Genomic DNA, 19,447 nt, shown 5'->3' with positions numbered 1-19,447 from the left:
TTCACTTACAATGAAATGTCTGTCTTTTAAACCTTCATTCACAAATACTTTTAACAATGAACACACATTTGCAGATACACTCTTTTATTAAATGCTCATTTTAATAACTAACCATTTTAACAGGGTTACACAAGTGATTGTTCTGACAGTGTTTGAGAGTGCTGGCCTGAGTTCTGCCCTTCACAGTAAAGTGCTGCATGTTTTTACAAACCCACCCCGACAGCATGGCTTTGAGCTTTATGAGGCTGCCGGTTTTCCTGGAAACATCACCAATATCTCTGCCCGGGTGTCACTGTTGTGTTGTGTTGTGGGCTTCATGTTTGACACCCTGATGCTAACCACTGCCCCACCGTGCACAACCTGTATCTATTTTGGCAAAACATGAAGCCAAACAGACTCCAACTAACATAGAAACACAACGGCTTGAAAAACAGAAATTATATCTGTTCTGGATGGTTCGCTTTGTAATCCTCCACTTCATAATCAGTATTTATTTATCTATTTGTTTATTTATTGTCATTTGATTAATCAAAATTAAAGAACCATCTACTCCTATTTTGACAGCGTTCTTGTAAAACACGTTCATGTACTCATTGACTGACTAGTAGCTGTTTAAACCAAGAAAAAGAAGCTTGGAGGGTAAAGAACAAGTTCTTTTTTCAATGACACATAGTTCCGACTTTTATTTTGGAGGCCCGTTAAGGCAGTGACGTCAACAGGTGTGTTCTAGGTAAAATGACACACGCCTACGCGCGCACACACACCTGTACTCTCACGTAGCTGTTGGCCAAAGGCCGCCAGAGGAGTAAACAGGAAGAGGAGCCGCGGCTCCACATGTGGCGGAGGACAGCGGGACGCTGAGCTTCACTCCAGCCGCTCAGGAGGCGCCGCGAGCCGGGGAAGCAGCATGCGGACGGGCGGTGCGTTCAGGGCCCTGCTGGTCCTGCTGGTCATCTCGGTGTCTGCTGCTGGGGGTGAGTGGACTCCGCCTGGACTCCTCAGGAGACGCGGCGCTTTATCGTTTCCATCTCAGTTCCTCCAGGTAAACTGAGCGTGGAGGTAAATTCAGTTCAGGCCTTTTCCTGAGTCCAGGTTCACAGCTCCTCTAACCTGGACCAGTGTCAGTCCGCAGTCTGTCACTGAACTCTAAACTCGTTCAGTCATTTTGAAATTGACGTTTTTTTTTTTTTTCAGTTGAAGGAATAAAGACTATAGAACATTTTTCAACATGTGTGTACAGTATAAAGACTCGTTGGAGAAAATCTGTCAAAGATTCAGACTGTATGTATTTATTTACAGTCATAAAGGTTTCATTGAAATAGAGATATAGCCCCCTTCTAAAAAAAAAAAAAAAAACTTGATTAATTTATTTCATGTATGCTGAACAAAGGTTTGATTAAAGGTTTGATTGCTTTTTTGGTTTTTGCAAGCTGCTGTTTAAATTATTCCCAGTATGAAACTTTGTGCAGTATCTATTTTCACTTTTTATAATGGGTTGAGTTTAACGACCATGTCTAATTTTTTTTTTAAACATTATGTGATAATTATTAACTTTTGAAACCTCTTAAATCTAAATTGTTGAGAAAACAAAAACCTTTTCAGATCATAAGTTTCCAAATGGGACTTACCTGGATTCCAGAAGGGTGACACACACTCTTGTAAATATGCAACTGGTACTGATTGACTCCTGGAAAGTACCTTTTCTTTAAACCATTTGTTTGATAACCCCATCACTGGGTCAAAGATAACGTGTTTTTCATTATTGTGCGGCTCATGGTGTCAGCTTGAATTTGTTAGGTTACAGATATTTGAATGTTTCTTTTGTTTTTAAAATCACTTCATTTCACTGAGATTGAAATCGGAACGTCATCTTCTCCGTCCCTTCTGTCTTTATCACTTTATTTCTTTCTTGTAAACTCGACTGGCTTCAGTCTGCTCGCACGGTGACTTGGCTGTGATGTTGTTGAAGACTTGGTGAAGGCCTTCACACGCTTTACTTCATCGGCTCGGCGTTACGCCCAAACCCTTCCCACCAGACAGCAGAACAGGTTCCACCTGCTGCTCCCGAGCTGCGTTCCTGTCGTAGAACCTCTTGCCAGATGTTTCGCCGTTCATCCCAGCGACTGAAAGAGAATGGAGGTGGAATGAACTCTGGTCAGCGACACTGCGGTGTAGCGGTCAGCCCAGATGTTTGGTCCAGGACAGATCCGTTTCACCTGACTGTCAAACATTTTTCAGTCTTCTGTGAAGGGAGTCTTGATCACGTTGATGAATTCATGGTGAAATGAGCCGCCTGCTGTCCAGTGTGTCCAAAGTACTGAAGACTATTGTGATAAAAGTCAGCTCACAGCCATTTCTGTGGAATATGAAAGTGTGTTTTTATGAGTGTGTGTCTTATTTGAAGTTGTTTTTTATAAGACACAGCTGATTCTATACTTTAGTCTCTGATAAATCATTGATACCATGAACACGATTCAACAACTGTTTGTTTTTTTGCTTCCTCAGCGGTGAAGGTAATAAGGAGCAGTTGATTTGTCTTCAAACAAAGCAGAAATATTGTCTCTTTTTTTGAGTAGATTTTCAGGTGTCCTTCACACACGTGTATTTGTACTTTATCTGCTTCTCGTTACTCTTTTCAGCCTCTTTAAAGATGGTTCGTAGTTACAGGGGAAGGATTGAAGCGGCTGATCAACACACAACAGCCAGTTTTCTGATTGTTTTCCCAAATATAGAAATCCTTCCAAAATGGGATTCAGTCTTTTATATTAGACGGACAATTCATGATAAATTGAGCGATATGATGACGATCATGTGATCTTCTGTGTACCCGATACCTGACCTCTAGATCGATTGAATCAAAATCCCCATGACCAGAACAGGAGGAAGAGAATGTGTGACATTTAGATACCAGCCCCTCACTGTAAGGTGATTTGGCCACACCTGTTCGGATTCTCATTTGACTGTAAAACAAAGCGCCGTGTTGCTTCCCACCTCCATTCTGTGGCGAGTTCACGTTCTTCTTATCACGGAGCGTTCCTGCTCTCGAGCCGTCAGCCAAACAAAAGCTGTAAATCTGTAAAACAACGCACTGTAAAGCAAAGGTCAAGCACAGAGCGTTGTCGTGATTGAGCAGAAGAGAAGAGGGCGAGGTTTAAAGAGTTCAGAAGAATCTGAGATGAAGACATGCTGATGACTCACAGTAGCTTATTTGTGGCTCTGCGGAAACAACAGGTTACGCCATTTAAGAAACTCCATCTTGAAGGTCAAGATTACCATGAATTTTTATAATAATATAAACTTTATTTGTATAGCACCTTTCCAGATTGTGTCACAAAGTGTTTTACACAACATAAACAACAAGGGATAAAAACACTGAGCAGAAAACACAAAAACAGGAAAAGAAACGACAGAATCAGAGAAAAGCAAGACTAAAGAGATGCGTCTTAAGCTGCTTTTTAAAGGAGTCGACAGAGTCCGCTGATCTTAGATTGATTGGGAGGGAGTTCCAGAGAGTGGGTGCCGCGGTCACCTTTAGTTTTCAGTCTGGAGCGAGGGACTCCCAGCAGGCCCTGGTGGGAGGACTTCAGGGACCTGCTGGTAACGTAGGGCTGTAACAGACCTATGATGTACGCTGGTGCCTGGCCGTGCCGAGCTCTGGACGTGACCACAAGGACTTTATATTGTATTCGGAACTTAATGGGGAGCCAGTGAAGAGCAAATAAGACTGGAGTTATGTGGGACCTCCTGGGGGTCCTGGTCAGCAGTCTGGCAGCGGCGTTTTGGACCAGCTGCAGGCGATCCAGAGACGCTTTGCTGAGGAAGGTAAACAGCGAGTTGCAGTAATCCGGGCGTGATGATACAAACGCATGGATTAGCATCTCCATCTCGGCTTGAGAGACAATGGACTTGAGTCTGGCTGTTCCTCAACTTAAAAAAGCAAGAACGAATCAGAAGTTTCACATGTTGATCCAGAGTCAGAGCCTGGTCTACAGTGACACCTAGAATTTTAACAGAAGATTTAATCACGGAGGTATGGAGACCAATTCGTTACATTTACAAGATGTGTTCCCTGCATTTGCTTTGATGGATGATTTATCCAGCTTCTCTACCTTTCTGTTTAACTCAGGGTCACCGGAGGGGGAATTTTAAATATATGAATATTCTACATTTTACATCTACAAACAGTTTAAGCATTTGTCAACGTTTTAACTTTGGTAAAACTTGCGACTGTGCAGACGCAAAAACTGCATCGTCTTCAGCATTTCTGATTTATTGGTTTCAGGAAAGTTTTGTGTTTACATGAAAATGCAAGAAACGGTGCGTTCTGTCGCTTGTATCCAGGGTCTCATTTGAGGGTCATGACCCTCGGTGAGGGCGGGGATGAAGACTCGGGGAGGGTGAAATATTTCAATATTGGAGTATCGATAAGCTCTGATGGTGGCGGTTCTTTTAACAGTTTAGAACTCCACATTCATTGTTGAACCTCGGATCAGTTTTAAACAACAGTTTTGTGGATCGGCAGGACCGTTTATAAAAAACAATACAGAAGGGTCTAAAGATGTGTTGGAAAAAATCCTGAACACAGGAAAGAAGTGTGATGCAAGTGAAGCGTTTTCAAATTAAAACTAAATGCAGACGACTAGAAATTTAAATAAAATACATTCAAAATAAATCTTTATTTTTTTCTTTATTTGTGGCACGGAGTCAATTGATCAATGGACAGTTCAGTGTCACAAATATCTGTTGTTCAGTGTAATCATCACCAAATGAGTGTCAATAAAGATGATTTATTCAAAAGATTGATTGAATTTTGTAAAAATAAAAACACACACACACACACACACACACACACACACACACACATATATATATTTATGAACTACAAAAGAAGCCCAGATAAGAATATTGTTAAAGTACTGGACTGATATAAGTAGATAGCTAGAAGACAGATAGAAGTACTCATAAATTCCCAAGGATATCCGTCCCTAATGTAGAAATATTGGTAAACAGCAGAGCTTCTCTTCACCCAATGTTCCAGTCGGTACAGTGAATTTAATATCCAGGACCAACGTTTACCTCAACAAAATATTTTAAAAAGAAGTTCTGGTCATTCAATCATGAGTTTAAATTTAAAGAAGAAAAAAAAACATTGATACATTTGACACCAAATCTAATCAAGAGTGAAACAGTCAAACTATCCAAACACAGCGTCTGTAATGTTCTTTAAAAACCGAGCTAAATGCAGCGTTGTGCTGCAGAGCCTTCAGGACGGTGGCAGCTGAGTGTGTTTGGTGTGAGCCTGGCTGGACGGCCCTGTGTGAGCGTGCACGCTGCCTGCAGCTGCAGCTCATCTGGGATTTCTGCGTCGAGTCTGATCGTCACGCGTTTCACTCCCGGATTCCCGATGCAGACACAGTGGAAAGTCCTGTCGTTTGTCTCTTTGAGATTATATCAGTGAGATTACGCAACTGTCGGCTAGAACGTCAGTGACGGCCTGAAAGAAGAAGAACTGAGTTTTCTTTTCTTTTTTTCATTGCTTAAATCTGTTTTCTGTATCTACTCCATCCTGAGCTACAGTCCAGCTAGCATTAAAGAGATCAGCATGTTATTGTGGACCATGAGGCTCGTTTGGTGTTGGAAACAATGCCACTTGTACGTTAAAGTTCTGGTTCATGTCAGTGTTTGGCAGCATTGAAAGGTTTTGTACCATGATGTGAAAAAGTGGTGTTCATGTGGGTACGAATGGAATTTCCTTCATTGCTCTATGAGCAGCTGGTCAAACCACATTTTCTTTTTCTGAGACACGGCTTTGTGTTTTATTAAGTGCATTACACTGTTTTGTTTTCTTTCTTTTTTTTTTTCTTGTTTCCCTGTAGCTCTTTTGCACAGAAGCAATGAAGGATGAGATGCTCACAAAAAAACACCATATCGGTACTTACAATTTGTTGCATGTTTATGAGACAAAATATGGGATACGCTTCCAGGAGAGACGTGACACGGTCATGGTACAGACCGGAGAAGTGAAGCCACTAAATGGAGACGTCGATTCAAATCACTTTTATTTCTATTCTGCCAAACAGACATTTCAAGATACTTTTACTGAGAAAAACCAACAATTCTACATGAGCTCATATAGGAGACGGCGGAGAGAAAAACTGCCTTTGAACAGGAAGAAATCTGCAGAACCAGATTCAGAGGAGACGTTTCTGCTGTTCTGGTTGGAGATAAGAGGATAGAAAAGGAGAAAAGGACAGATTCTCTTAACCTCAGACTGAAGTCAACTGTGGAGTTCCACAGAGTTCTGTGTTAGGACTCCTAATTTTCACCTCAAACATGCTTCAGTATGGGAACTCCTAATTTGTGTTTCCTGATTTCTTTAAGGTTTGTTTTAATTTTATTTTTTTTGGTTACTTTTCAGTTCCCCCTCCAGAAAACGTTCTCGTGAGCTGCCGTAACGCCGCAGTCACCGTCAGCTGGGACTACAGCAAACAGCAGCCGGAAACCCGCTTTGGGGTATCCATCCACGGAAGGGATGGGTGAGTCTGAGCTGTGACCTGATCACATTCAATTTTAGATTCTATTGTTTTTCAACCACATCTTCTGGTTTGTTTATAGTGTGGAAATAAAATGCCGTGTTTTTGCTTTTTACTGAAGGATATTCGATCAGACTGAAACCACCGACCGTCGCATCGACCTGAGCTACTTTGTGTGGGGATCACAGCAACACTGCCTGGATTTCCTTTATGTCCAAGTAAAAGCCTTACAAGGAAGCACCTGGTCTGAAAATAAGACGTCAAATAGTTTCTCATTTAACAATTTCATGACGGTTCATACAAAATGTAAGTAATATTTTAAAAGCTAATTTTTGATATTATTGAAGTTAGATGAGAAGGAGTGAGAGGTTAAACGTGGGTTTTCTCTCTCAGGCTCTTTAGAGTTCCCTCCTGTAGATGTAGACGTCGATGTGGATGCCGGGAAGGCCACAGTGACCTTCGACAACCCCGTCCATCACTACAAAGAAGTGAAGCAGGTCAATCGGGCGCTCCCTCAGTTCAGCTTCACCATCTCGCCTGTAGAAAACGGGACGAAACGTGGTGTAAGTAGCAGCTGTTGGAAAAAGCCAGCATGTATTCATGGTTCTCGGTGTTATTTGAATACATAGGTTATTTTTTGTCAGTCAGTCATCATACATGTAAAACTCCAACATAGGATGTCCAACGCTCACAAACGAATTTGGAAACATCCCGACCGAACAGCACTGGGCAGAAGCAGAAAGCTCAGATTAATGCTTAAAGGTGGAATACAACATTTTCTCGAAAAGACGAAGCCCCACGTCTGTTACTCACTTTTTGAACAACGCGCATGCGCCAGACCATCCGCCCGGCTCTCCTGCTTCTCCCAGAAAACGCGGAAGTGTACGAGCGCGATCTCCTCTTCTCCGGCGTGCACGGCTCTGTACAGTTTCTGCGATCCGCCTCGCTCATAAATAAAGCTTTTTTTTTTCCGAAACAGCTACAGTTTCATTATGTCAGACTCGCCATCGGTAAGTACTAGCTCAGAAGCTCACCGGCTACATAAACACTCTGAATGCGCATGCGCAAAAGGGAGAAGCTGATTGGGTGCAAACACGTAGAACCGCCTTACGAAAGCAGCTCGTCAGAATGATTGACAAACAGACCCACCAATTATTTAGGTGATCCACCCAGAAATCAAAATGTTGTATTACACCTTTAACCTTCCCTTCTGTCTATATAAGGCAACCTTACAGAAGGATAGAGAAAGAAAGAGACGAAGCAAACTAAATAGACAAATATATAAATGATAATGACAGCAAGTAGATAAATCAGTCTGCTTGGCAATTGAGTGTTTTGATGCTGTTGAAGTTGCTCAGTAAACCAGAGGTGTGTGAACGGTGGGTTTCTGTTTGTAACGGTATCGCCTTGTATATTTGTCAGGGAGACGTTGGTGCTCTTTGCATGGCCTCAGATCCGATCTGCAGGGCCGACGTGCCATTACCTGAGGACGTGAAGCCGTGCTTCGTGCTGAAGGGCGCTCTGTTTGACGGTCTGGGCATCAATTCGGTGACGGTCAGACCTACGGAGGAGATCTGTGCCACGGAATCAGTCGGTGAGTCGTTTGTGTAAGAGACTGTTGGCGTTCTGATGGGACATTTTTCAGGATGAAGTTAAATGAATGCGTGTTTTAATTGGCAGTTGAGGCCAGAATGCAAAGCCTTTATCAAATCAAAACCCAGTTTTTCCTTTTTTTTTTAGTAACCACTATTAATACTTGAGTACAGTTAAAAACAAAATGCAATTTATAAGCTGATTTCTTTTATAATTTCGGAACATAAATTAAACATCAGATATGAGAAATTGAACACTTATATTTGAAGCTGATGGCAGTAAAACATCTTGAAATCGTTTGAAACCTGCTGGAAGGGAGGCATACTGGCTCCTCTCAGTCACTGCCTTCGTTCGCCCGTTGGCGCCTTCATTCATCAGTACCTCCAGTAGAGGGCAGCGCACATTCTCAGTTTCATGAGCGACGACGTTTCTCAGGCAAACTTCGACAAAACTGGTTCAAAAGAGAGAAATCATACTTTATTGATCCTGTTTGTGGAAATTCCTTCTGCGTTTAACTCATCCTGTCATAGCTAAACTTTACTGTACATGCTAGTAGCGGTGCCAGAGAGCCGTTAGGGGTCGAGGGTCACACTCAGGGACCCACAATGGTGAATTGTCAGCAGTGGGATTCGAACCTCCAACTTCTGATCCCAAATCTGCTTCCCTGACTGCTTTGCTAACAGTCCAGGGCGTCCGATTCTGGGCTCTTTGTTTAGCACGTTAGCATCGTCCTGAAAGAGACGTCATCCGGATACAAGCAGACGCTGCTCTGAGACGGGAGAGTCGGAACGCTTCACTGGAACCGAGTCGTTCTTTGTCTTGCAGAAAGCCAGGAGGTGATACTGGCTGTGATTCTGACGACTGTCGCGTTGTTCTTCATAATTATGGGAGTCCTCCTCATCTGTAAGGTGAAGGCCTGGACCTTGAAAGACAAACCGGGAGAGAAACCCTGTTCTCTGGTAAGACGTCCATTTGTGTGTGTTCTATGAGCCTGTGTAATGGTAAATTTCTCCATGGTGAGATAAATAGTCTATTCTATCTATCTAGGAAACAGGGAACACTTTGAGGAGGTTTTTGCTTCAGAAGGGGTTTTATTCAAACTTTGTGTGGTCTGTTTGTCTTCATAACCGTCTCTCAGGAGGTGAAACACCAGGATCAGTTGTTGAAGTATCACCCCGTGAGAGACGAAGACTGCAGCACAGTGCGTATTTTTCAGGACTCCACACGTTCGTCCATCACCTCGAAGGACAGCGGCCACTCCCGGAAGGACAGCGGTCTCCCCGAGACCTACGAGGACCGAGGCGCCGATTTGGACGCCAGTCACGCCGAGAGACCGTTTTACTTGGACAGAGCTCTTTCAGAGAGCAGCAGCCAGAACGACAGCGGCTCTGCAGGCTCCTCCGAGGAGACGGACTCTGTCCTCCTCGTGTCTGACAAAGAGTCTGAAGAAGAGGACACCCCAGTGGTGTCGAATTACGACCGCCCGCACGTTCACAAGATGGACATGGGAGACGGAGACATAGTCGAGGGCTACGGCGGAAACTAATCCAGCCCCCCCAGGACTTCTTTATTTCACCTTATGTGTCGTGGTTTTGACTCAGGGAGGCTTAGGGGTGCAGGTTTGGACCGCGGGTCTCACTGGGATGACGGCGATTCAAAAGGAATCAGACAGCAGTTGGACTGAAGGTGACCAGCTTCGGAGACAAATCTTTTTTTATTTTAAACATCTGTATATTCTTCATCATCTGGTGGCACACAGTGGATCCTGAGTTCTGTTCCAGATTTGTCTTTTTAAGGTTGGCATTTTTAACCCTTAGTGTGAGATTCTTTGATGGCAGATGTTCCATCTGGGTGTTGCTGCACAGATTAGGCCAGATATGTTTCAGGAGATGTGCGGTCTGACTATTTCCATCGTGAGGAAACTCACCCGGGCTCCCAGCCAGTCTTCATCTTGTGTGCCTGCTCAGCTGATTGTACTTTAATCTGTTTCGGGACATTTTATCAGAATACTGGTGCGGATTTGTGCTTAATGTTTACTTCAAACAAGCAAAGTGGGATTTAAATGTTTAACGCTATAGCCTCAAGAAGAACCAGCAAAAAGCACAGAGGAGGGAAAACACTTGCATCAAGTGACTTCTAATGAAGTTCTACAGTCAGGATTATGTCAACCAATGCAAGATCTTTACAAAATGTAACCTTTACTGTAATATTTTTTAATCATTTTAATTAAATTAACATCCAAGACAATCGTCCAGTCTCAAGCTCGTCGCTGGGTGTTGTTGTTCCTTCCTGCCACACCTGTACTCAAAGTTCATCTTCCACCCTGCTGGACCGGCTCCACCACCGTTTCTGTGGGAGTGGTTTTGTGTTTATGAAGAGGCCTTTAAATGTTTTTAATATTTTGTCACATTTCTTCTGAAAACTTCCCCAGAGAAGTTACTTTCCACTTTATGAGCTGTTTCGTAATGTTGAGTTTTTCCACTTTATGTTGCATGAATGTGAAGAAATCAAGACAAATTGCATTTGTTCATATTTTTTTAATAAAGGAACATTAACAACGCTGCTTATTTTAAATGGCAGCAGGGCATCACGAGATGCTCTGTAGAATTAAAAGGGAGCTGTGAAAAGCCTTTCCTCTTGGCTCAGTCCGGAGGCGTATTGAGCTGGATCCATAAAAAGCTGTTTCTTATCCAGGATTAAACATTAATCGGAGCAATCGCACACTATGAGAGCCAATAAAACTCCAGATCGAACTTTGGCAGGACCAGTTGCATAAGGGAAATAAATACTCTGATTTGAATTGAGGATCTGATAAGAGGAGGAATCCTACTCGGGAACCACAGCAGCTGAGACCGGACCCGAGTCGATGGAGGAAACGCTTCTCTTCCTCGTTCCTCCGCTGTAAAAGTCTGTGTGGAACGGCGAGCCGCCGGTCGCTCTTCAGAGCTTCAGGCCTTGAATGTTCGTTCTGAGGTTCAACATTTGCTTTTCCTGTCGCACCTTTTCTTCCTTGAACGCCATCTTGTTGGCTTTTTTCTCCACCCTCCTCTCCTGAAGACACACAGACAGACGGTTGAACACGGCAGACAGGAAGTGGCGTGGGAAACCCTGAGGACTTGGCTGCTCGCGGCCTCCTCACCTTGCGCTCCTCCTTGACGGCCTGCTTCCGGGCCCTCCGCTCCTCCTTGCTCTCCTCCCTGCTCCGGGGCTGCGTGGAGACGCGCGGCAGGTCCGAGTCGTTGATCCTCGCCATGCGCTCCGCCTGCTTGGCCGTGGGGCCTCTGTCGGGCAGGACGTCCAGCGGGATGCCCGTCTTACTCGACACTCGGATCGCCTTCGGCTGCGGAGAAATGACTCTTAAGTTCTGGTGGAGAAACGGCTGCGAAGTCTGCTTCGTCGCCCGTTACTCCGCAGCTTCACTGAAAGACTTTTTACTCCATCTTGGGGTAAAAAGTCTGAATTGAGACTAAAACTGCTGATGAAACTTCAGTAAATAAAAAAAAACTCCTGTTTTGTCTCGTCCTCCTTTTACCCCAACAATACGGAGTCATTTAGCTTCTATTAGTGATTTGTATAAATTGGTTTCTCTCACCTTTGACGGCTCTTCAATGACTTTGGGTCTGTTGTATATGTTGGAATATGTGCCTGGAGGAGGGGAGAAGAGACAATCAACGCTTAGAAAGCTATGACGACAGATTCATTTTCATGTGCCGCACTGTGGCCAGGAGGAAGATGCTCTATGCCCTGAAGTGACCTCAGGAGGAGGAGGAAGATGTTTTGGCTGCTGGGAGTTAAAAACTCCCCCACAGCGAAGAGAACCAGCTCAGCGTCAGAGAAATGGACGGTGGACTCACTGATGATGGTCTCACAGTCCCACTTCTCTTCTGGGGCTTCAATGACGACGGTCTCCATCTCCTCCTCCTCCTCCTCCTCGTCTTCCTCCTCCTTCACCACAGGAAGCTCTTTCGGGCCCAGGTCTTCAGGTCTCAGAGCTCTGATCGGCACACAAGACACACGTTGAGTGACGTTAAATAACCGGGACGCCCCCCCACACCCGTCGACGGAGTGACCCGCTCACTCTCTCTCTTTCTGCCTGAAGTAGTCCTTGATGACCTCCTCCAGTCGGGCGCTGTCGGGCTCGATGAAGCCCTCCAGCTCGGCGTTGTCCAGAGCGCCGATCTCGTCGTCGTCGAACTGCTCGTAAAACTGAAAGCACAACGCGGGCCGGGCGTTAGCGAGGCTGCTTCTCCGGGAAACGCCGCTGGAATGGATCCGCAGCGACTTAAAGGTGCTGTAGGCAGGATTTTGCTAGTCAATGCTAATTTTTCTGTGTTTTCTTTGGATTAAATGTTAGAGTATCCATTGATAATCCTTTAGGAGTGTAGCATCACTGCTCTACTGCGAGGGCGCAGCGTTTCCGTCTGTCTCTGTTCTGAGCTGAAAAGGAATCTCGACAGCTCCAGGTATCTTTGACCAATCAGAAGAGCCCCTGAGGCTCTAACCGTGATTGGTCGAGGGGCGTTCGTCACACGTTCTTTTGGGAGGGGCTTAACTTGCGTAAGTTCGTGATGTCAGAGAAAACAGGACAGGATTGGCTGTGCTGGGTTTCAAATCGCCATCTTAGATGGGTCAAATCGCCATCTTGCTTAGGTAACCCTAAGCAAGATGGCGGAGATGCCGAATCCTGCCTACAGCACCTTTAAGACTCAATGGGAACGTCCGCGTTAAGCCAGCTCCACCTTTTCGAAGCGGTCGTCCAGCAGCGTGAGCTGCTCGTTGCGCCTCATCACGGAGGACGTCATGGAGTACTCCGTGAAGCGGCTCTTGGTCTCCTCGTCGTCGAACAGGAACTCCCGGTCGGGCCCCTGCAGGTCACCGCTGCCCGAAAACCCCCCCTCAGAGTCGAGGTCGCCGTCCTCGTCGGTGTCCTCCCACTCATCCTCATCTTCATCATCGCCTCTGTCACACATGAAGAAGTCACAACTTCACGTTTTTTTTCAAGAATCCAAAGAAATAAACCGTGTGGTTTGGAGTTTGCATGTTCTTTCCCGGTTGATGAGAGCCTTCTCTGGTTTCCTCACAGAAAAACATGCATTACAGGTGAAATGGGGAGTCTAACACTGCCATGGTGACCGGTCAGGAGCGGGACGATGCGAGGACAGAGAAGCGACGAGTGTGACGGATGGAACGCGTCTTACTGTGCGTCCTTGGCTCCAAAGGCGCAGTTTGCTTTGACCATGAAGTCGTCCTCCAGGAGGTTTTCGGGGTCGTCGAAGTCAAAATCTTCATCGAGGGCGGCAACGATGTCTGGGTCCATGTCCAGTCGGGGTCCTGAGGGACGAAAGAACGAACGTGAACCAATAGCAGTCAAACAGGGACGCTGGAAGTCCAGCGTTTTTACAATATTCAACAAGAATAAAGATCAACAAGTACAGGACGTCCTCCTGATAAAAGAATCTACAAGAATTTAAATGAATCTGATAGCAGATATTTCTACTGGAACAAATTAATCATTTACTAGATATTCTTGTTAATTCGTGTATCTGTGAAACTGCTTCTACCGTCTCCTGTTTCAACCTTTCATTTCAGTTTTGACAGTTTTCTGGTTCACTATAAGCTACTGAACAGGTAAAGAAACAGTTTTGGATCAGAAGTCACTTTTCTTTAAAAGAAAACCTCGACACGTTGAATTCTTTTTATTTTCTGCGTGAGTGTTTCGCAAACGGATCAGGTGGACATTCTTGTGGAACTACAGAAGCTGATGACACAAGACGGAAGACGTGGGACGGCGTGGTTCGACCCGCTCACCTGACACGGGAGCAGCCTTGTTCAGGAGTCCCACCTCCTCCTCGAACTCTGAGGCGAACACCGACGACGGCAGCTTGATGGAGGTCGCCTGTTCGTCACAACAGTTTTCGTCAGACACAGCTTCACCAAGAATGTCCATCCGTGAGGATATTACTCTGTTTTTTCTCTGGATAAAGAAACTAAAAGTTACAGAACATGATGGTTGATAACGGTAAAACAGAGCTGCTCTTGTTTTAAAGCACCACAGCTGCTCAGGATTCTGATTCATTCTTTACTAAGTAAACTGAAAAATCAGATGTATCAAAAAAGAACAAGTCCAAAATGAAGGTAACGCTGCAAAACTAAAGTCTAAACATTATTCTCTTCCTCCAGTTGATCTTAACACCTCTTCTGACTCCACGATGAAATTCTCCAGAACCAAACTAAACCAGAGCAGAAGACGGTTCCTCCTGTCCCTGGAATCCTCTTCTCACCAAACTGGAGTGATGGAGTGAAACACGTGGCCACATGGTGGCGCCATTTACACAAAAATCTTCAGTTTGGCTTTCCCTGAGTTTTAAACACTTTTCTTCAGAAGCAAAAACAACGTTCTAGGTTAAAATAACTGCAGCTCAGTTCTCTTCTTCAATGAAAGCTTCCTTCACAGCAGGGGGTGGAGTCTGAGCCGACTCACAGGAGCCGTGCTCTCCTCCGCGTCCTCTTCATCTTCATCTTCCTCTTCCTCTCGGGGGTGAATCGGCTGTCTGTCCGGGTACGAGGGGCCGGCGGCGAGCAGCTCCGACGGGCCGGACGCCTCTTTCAGGTGCTGCAGGTAGTCGTAGTCGTCGTCGTAGAACACGCCAAACTTCCTCTGCTCCTCTTGCCTCTTCTCCACGTCAACCTGAGGGGCCCGAAGAAGATCCGTCACTTCAGGAAACCTACTCCAGGGCTTTAACCGCACACCTGGGACGACCGACTCGGATCACTGTGAGGCTCACTAAAACTTACTCCTCACAACCGGACGATGAAACAGTGAACGAGTTTAGAATTTAAAAGAATCACTTATATTAATGAAAATGTGTGTCGATCATTTTGTTATGCATCTTTCTGACATTTTCAACCTCCAAATAGAGCCAGTTAAACTGTTTCTGAAGGAAATTAGACCGATAAATATGCTTAGAATTACCTATAAAAACAATTATTTCATCATTTTGAGAAAATACTTTGAACGCCGGCGGTGGAACATGTTCATCTTGGACCGATTATGATCTGTAGACTACTCAAAAGCCTCCAGAAAGCAGGAGAAAAAGGTTTTGAGCACATATCCTGACTGAAATGCTTATGGAAGGAGCCTTCTTCCACTTTTGAATCCTGCCTCTGTCTTAAACCTTACGGGGCCTTGAGTTTTGTACCTTGGTGGCAGGCAGGAGGACGTGCTGCGGGGCTTTCTCATCTGCAGCCAGCGGATCCCTCTGACTCCTGTGGACCAGGTGAAAGGTCACGGCCTTCTTCTTCTCAATGAACGACTTCTTCTTTCGATGAGGCTGAAACACACAACCACAACACAACCCATTTAACACGGTGCTTTCTGATCAGCAACATGCCAGGAAAAGAGAAGAGTGCTCCAGGCAGTGTTGCTAGATTGGGCGGGTTTTCACCCAATTGGGCTTCTGAACCCGATGGGCTGGAAAAAAATGGCATTGGGAGGATTGATCAAATTTGGGCAGGTTTTCACAAGATGTGGTGGATTTTTACAAACTATTCACACCCATTTCTAAACCCCAATACGAGCCATACTGACCGTATGATAGCGCCATGAGCAGGGTTGCGGAGTAACGGATTACATGTAACGGCGTTACGTAATCAGGAAACAAAAAAATTGTAACTGTAATCCGTTACAGTACACGCAAAAAACATGTAATCTCATTACAGGTACTTCTGATAAAAACACGGATTACTGAGTGGGATTACTTTTGAAAATCAGACGGAATATACCAGCAACAACAAACATCCGCGCCGTATACAGACACTGTGACACTTTACAGAACATCCCAGCACTTCATGGCACAAACCGCCATATTGTAGATCTATAAACAGTAGACACCGTAGATATATAAATGACAGACGCCACATCAACCGCTGTCTTGGAGCAGCCTGCCGCTCTACTGATATGTTTAACCGTGAATGAAACAACCTGCGTTGCCGAGGATTTTACCCCCTGCTGCTGGAGTCATGGCTGCTCCAGGGAGAGAAACTCATTCTCTGGCTGGAAACGGAGACAATGTTCAATGTAAATTCTGCCTCCAGCTGTGAAAATGCTCTCAACATCCAGGAACTCATCAAACCTGAAGACACATCTACAGTTATGAGACACACCTGAACTCACAGTGGAGCTAAAGTGTTGTTAACCTGCTAACCTGTCAGTAACCTGCTAACTTGTCAGTAACCTGCTGCTGAGAACCTCAGCCTCACCAGGCTGAACTCAGAAGAATCTAATGGAGGCAGTAATGTCTTCAGCCTGTATGGAGGATTTATTGGAGACTGCATGTTTCCTTCTGTCACTGAGGAATGAATCAACTCTGAACTCTTGAAAAAATACTTTTCATGGCCGACCTGAAGACAAACTGCTCCTCACTGCAGCAGTACAGCTACATAATATAAATGTGTGTTAACAGTGTCAGTCCGGCTCCTGCTGCTGCTGCTGCTGGACTGTAGAACTACTAGAGGAACACAGTCTGAACTGATGGAGCTGATCCTGAGTCAGAAAGAAAGAAAGTCAGATTCTCAGTAGGTTTAGAGGTTAAAGGTCATGTTGTTGGTATTAATTGGGGCTGAACACACAGAGTTCAGCAGAGCTCAGAGCACTCGTGGATGACACATTGTATTTGTCTTTATTTATGTTTGCTAGTGAAGTAATCTAAAAGTAACTAAAAGTAATCTGGTATGTTACTTTTTAATTGAAGTAATTAGAGTAAGTTACTGATTACATTTGTTGACAAGTAACTTGTAATTGTATCGGATTACAATTTAAAAGTAACCCTCCCAACCCTGGCCATGAGCCGCCCTCCTCTGTCTCTGATTGGCGAGAATTCACTACAGTCACCGATTTGATTGTGTAGTTTCTGTGTGCATTCGTGCATGTGGGCATGCACCTGGTCAGCCAGAGAGAAAAGTTATTACCAGGCAGCCTACATGATTCTTAATTAATATTTTAACTGCAGTAAGTTGGATTTAGGTGTACAAATATACGAATTCCCCTCTGGGATTAATGCAGTGTTTTCTTTTCTCTCCTCCAGTGTGGTGAGGATGTGAGGGAGTTAGCCTCTGTAAGCTAACACGGCTAACACGGTTAGCTTCCAGCCATCAGTGCCTTCTTACCATTTTGCTGCTTTATGATTGACAGTTTTCTTCGACGGGTCGGACCTGAAGAGCCGTAAAACCCGAGCTGGGACCGGCTGTGAGGATAAGTGAAGGTTAAATCCGTCCGGTTTGGCTGTTGTTTATCCACGCCGGAGCCTCCTTCAACATGCTGTTTCTGCCACCATGTTTGGAAAGAACCATGTCGAAGAAGATCCGGGGGTGGACGCTTTAGCAAAACATGTCAACCGGAGAACACACAAGGTTATCAATTCAGCCTCACTCGCAGAGATGGATTCATTCTCTTAAATTATACAGCGCAAAGATGGCGTTTCAAGTTTTCACAGCAATTCTTTCTATTTTGCTTTGTTGCTGTCTTCCCCTTCCACATTGTATATTTAGTATGATCCAAATGACAATTTCCGCCTCTTACAACTTTATTTATTCAAATCTTGAGTTCAGTTGACAACGGATGGCAGAGCTGAAACCACCAACACATTTCTGATTTATTCTGGAAAATGTACCCTCTGCAGGCTTTTTTTTTTTTTTTTTTACATAGCGTCTTATAACCAACCAATATACCTTCAATGAATGAATGAATGAATTAATTAATTAATTAATACATAACTGTTTATGCGGGTTTATAGTTGTTTTAAGGAAGCTTTCAGTGGACTTCCTCCATGGAGCCATAACTTTTTGTATGTCTGAGGTGTGTTAGACACATTTCATTTCAGGGCCACCTACAGCCCAATTCAATCTTGAGTGGGCTGGACGTGTAAAACAGTACCATATAATAACATTTAAGTTTAAGTTTTATAGCGTCATAATGGAAATGTCTCTATTTTCACAAAACAAAAATTTATACTTATACTTATTTATAATACTAGCAAAAATTACTGCAATCTCAAGCTGATTTTAATGAAATCTCCTGTGCAAATACAGTGAAATGTCCCCAAAAGTTCTCCTATACCTGCTGCTTTCTGCATGTCTTTATAAACTCCACCTGGCTTCGTGGATTTGAGGCTAGTTTGACGGGAAGTAGGCTGCTAGTTTTCATGGAAGCATCAGCGATAACTCAGTTCAGGTCTCAGTGTCATGTTGGTGAAACTACAGAAATTTGTTGAAAAAATCAATGTTTTCTCTGAAACTTTTCCAGTTAGCTTGGTGGTTTGGTGGCCGGATTAGAGCCTCTTGCAGGCTGGTTTCGGCCCATGGGCCTTATGTTGGTGGTATTTCAAAATTTGGTGATTTAAATTGATTAAATCAGTTTATGTAAGGTTTTACTTCAATATTGTGAGATGAGATCTATTGACAGCACATAATAATACATCTTTTTTCTAGACAGCTTTATCCTACTCTGGGTTGCGAAGAGCTGGAATCAGTTCCAGCTATATGGGTGAGGGCAGGATACACCCTGGGCTTGTCATCAGTTCATCACAGGGCTACACAACAACTATACAAAAATAATAATGCCATATATTGATCCATATCAATATGCTACAGTGATTCCACTGACATCTACATCATAACTGTATTCAGGAATCATCTATAAAGTATCATTTTAAAATATTCCAGTTATTGACTGGTGACTGGTGATTCGACCTCTTTCCTCTCCTCGGGTCACTGTGGATCGACACTGACCTCTGCTGACTGGGAAGATCTCAGAAAGGCTGCTGTCTTGGAGATGATTTGCCTCAGTCTGAGTCAAACGGGCTCCGATCCATCCATTGACAAAAACAAATACAGTATGTACACAGGTGGGCTGCACAGTGGTGCAGTGGTTTGTTTGCAGTGGCTCACTTCATCTGACAGCTCCAGTCTCCCTGCGATTTCTGTTTAATCTGTGAATAAAACAGAACGTTTAAACACTTGTGCCTTGGTTGTTAGCTCACAGACTCGGTGTGTAACTTCAGTGACCGTTTGGCTTTTCAGGCGTGTCCGCACCTTAATTCCATTCCACGCCCACGGTACACCAGCAGGAACGCCAGAACCCAAACCTGCTGCTCTGCACCTCAGCGAGTTCAGAGGAGTGAAGCAAACAGAGCATCTATAACACTCTGAGCAGGAGCATTCCTGGTTGAAACTCTGGAATTTCTTTTATTTTCCGGAGGGAAAAATGAATGAGTGAATTCTCAGGCCTTTAAAGTGAGAGATCATTGACATTTTTTTCTTTCTTT

The 19,447-nt window shown here is 44.3% G+C and overlaps 2 protein-coding genes across 3 annotated transcripts; one reads left to right on the top strand and one right to left on the bottom strand.

Moving 5' to 3' along the window:
* The first annotated feature begins 751 nt into the window (after positions 1-751).
* ifngr1 (interferon gamma receptor 1) lies at positions 752-10,373 on the top strand. 2 transcript variants are annotated; one of them, XM_030093494.1, is made up of 7 exons: positions 752-974; positions 6,419-6,536; positions 6,655-6,839; positions 6,927-7,096; positions 7,956-8,127; positions 8,952-9,085; positions 9,343-10,373. In XM_030093494.1, the coding sequence occupies exons 1-7, from the start codon at positions 908-910 to the stop codon at positions 9,670-9,672; spliced, it is 1,176 nt and encodes a 391-aa protein (XP_029949354.1). In that variant the 5' UTR covers positions 752-907; the 3' UTR covers positions 9,673-10,373. The 2 variants fall into 2 exon arrangements, with proteins under 2 accessions (XP_029949354.1, XP_029949353.1); XM_030093493.1 differs by having other exon boundaries at positions 753-974; positions 9,265-10,373.
* Positions 10,374-10,649: 276 nt separating this feature from the next.
* Positions 10,650-17,480, bottom strand: ltv1 (LTV1 ribosome biogenesis factor). Its single transcript, XM_030093492.1, has 11 exons — positions 17,292-17,480; positions 15,326-15,457; positions 14,608-14,814; positions 13,935-14,022; positions 13,325-13,457; positions 12,866-13,085; positions 12,205-12,332; positions 11,981-12,120; positions 11,719-11,771; positions 11,266-11,466; positions 10,650-11,177 (listed from the first exon to the last, which is right to left on the bottom strand). The coding sequence occupies exons 1-11, from the start codon at positions 17,292-17,294 to the stop codon at positions 11,067-11,069; spliced, it is 1,416 nt and encodes a 471-aa protein (XP_029949352.1). The 5' UTR covers positions 17,295-17,480; the 3' UTR covers positions 10,650-11,066.
* Positions 17,481-19,447: the final 1,967 nt, after the last annotated feature.

Source organism: Salarias fasciatus, chromosome 6, assembly GCF_902148845.1.
Source record: "Salarias fasciatus chromosome 6, fSalaFa1.1, whole genome shotgun sequence".
NCBI classification, from domain to species: domain Eukaryota; kingdom Metazoa; phylum Chordata; class Actinopteri; order Blenniiformes; family Blenniidae; genus Salarias; species Salarias fasciatus.
The sequence above is the reverse complement of the archived record's forward strand: the minus strand, read 5'-3'. Positions and strand labels throughout refer to the sequence as shown.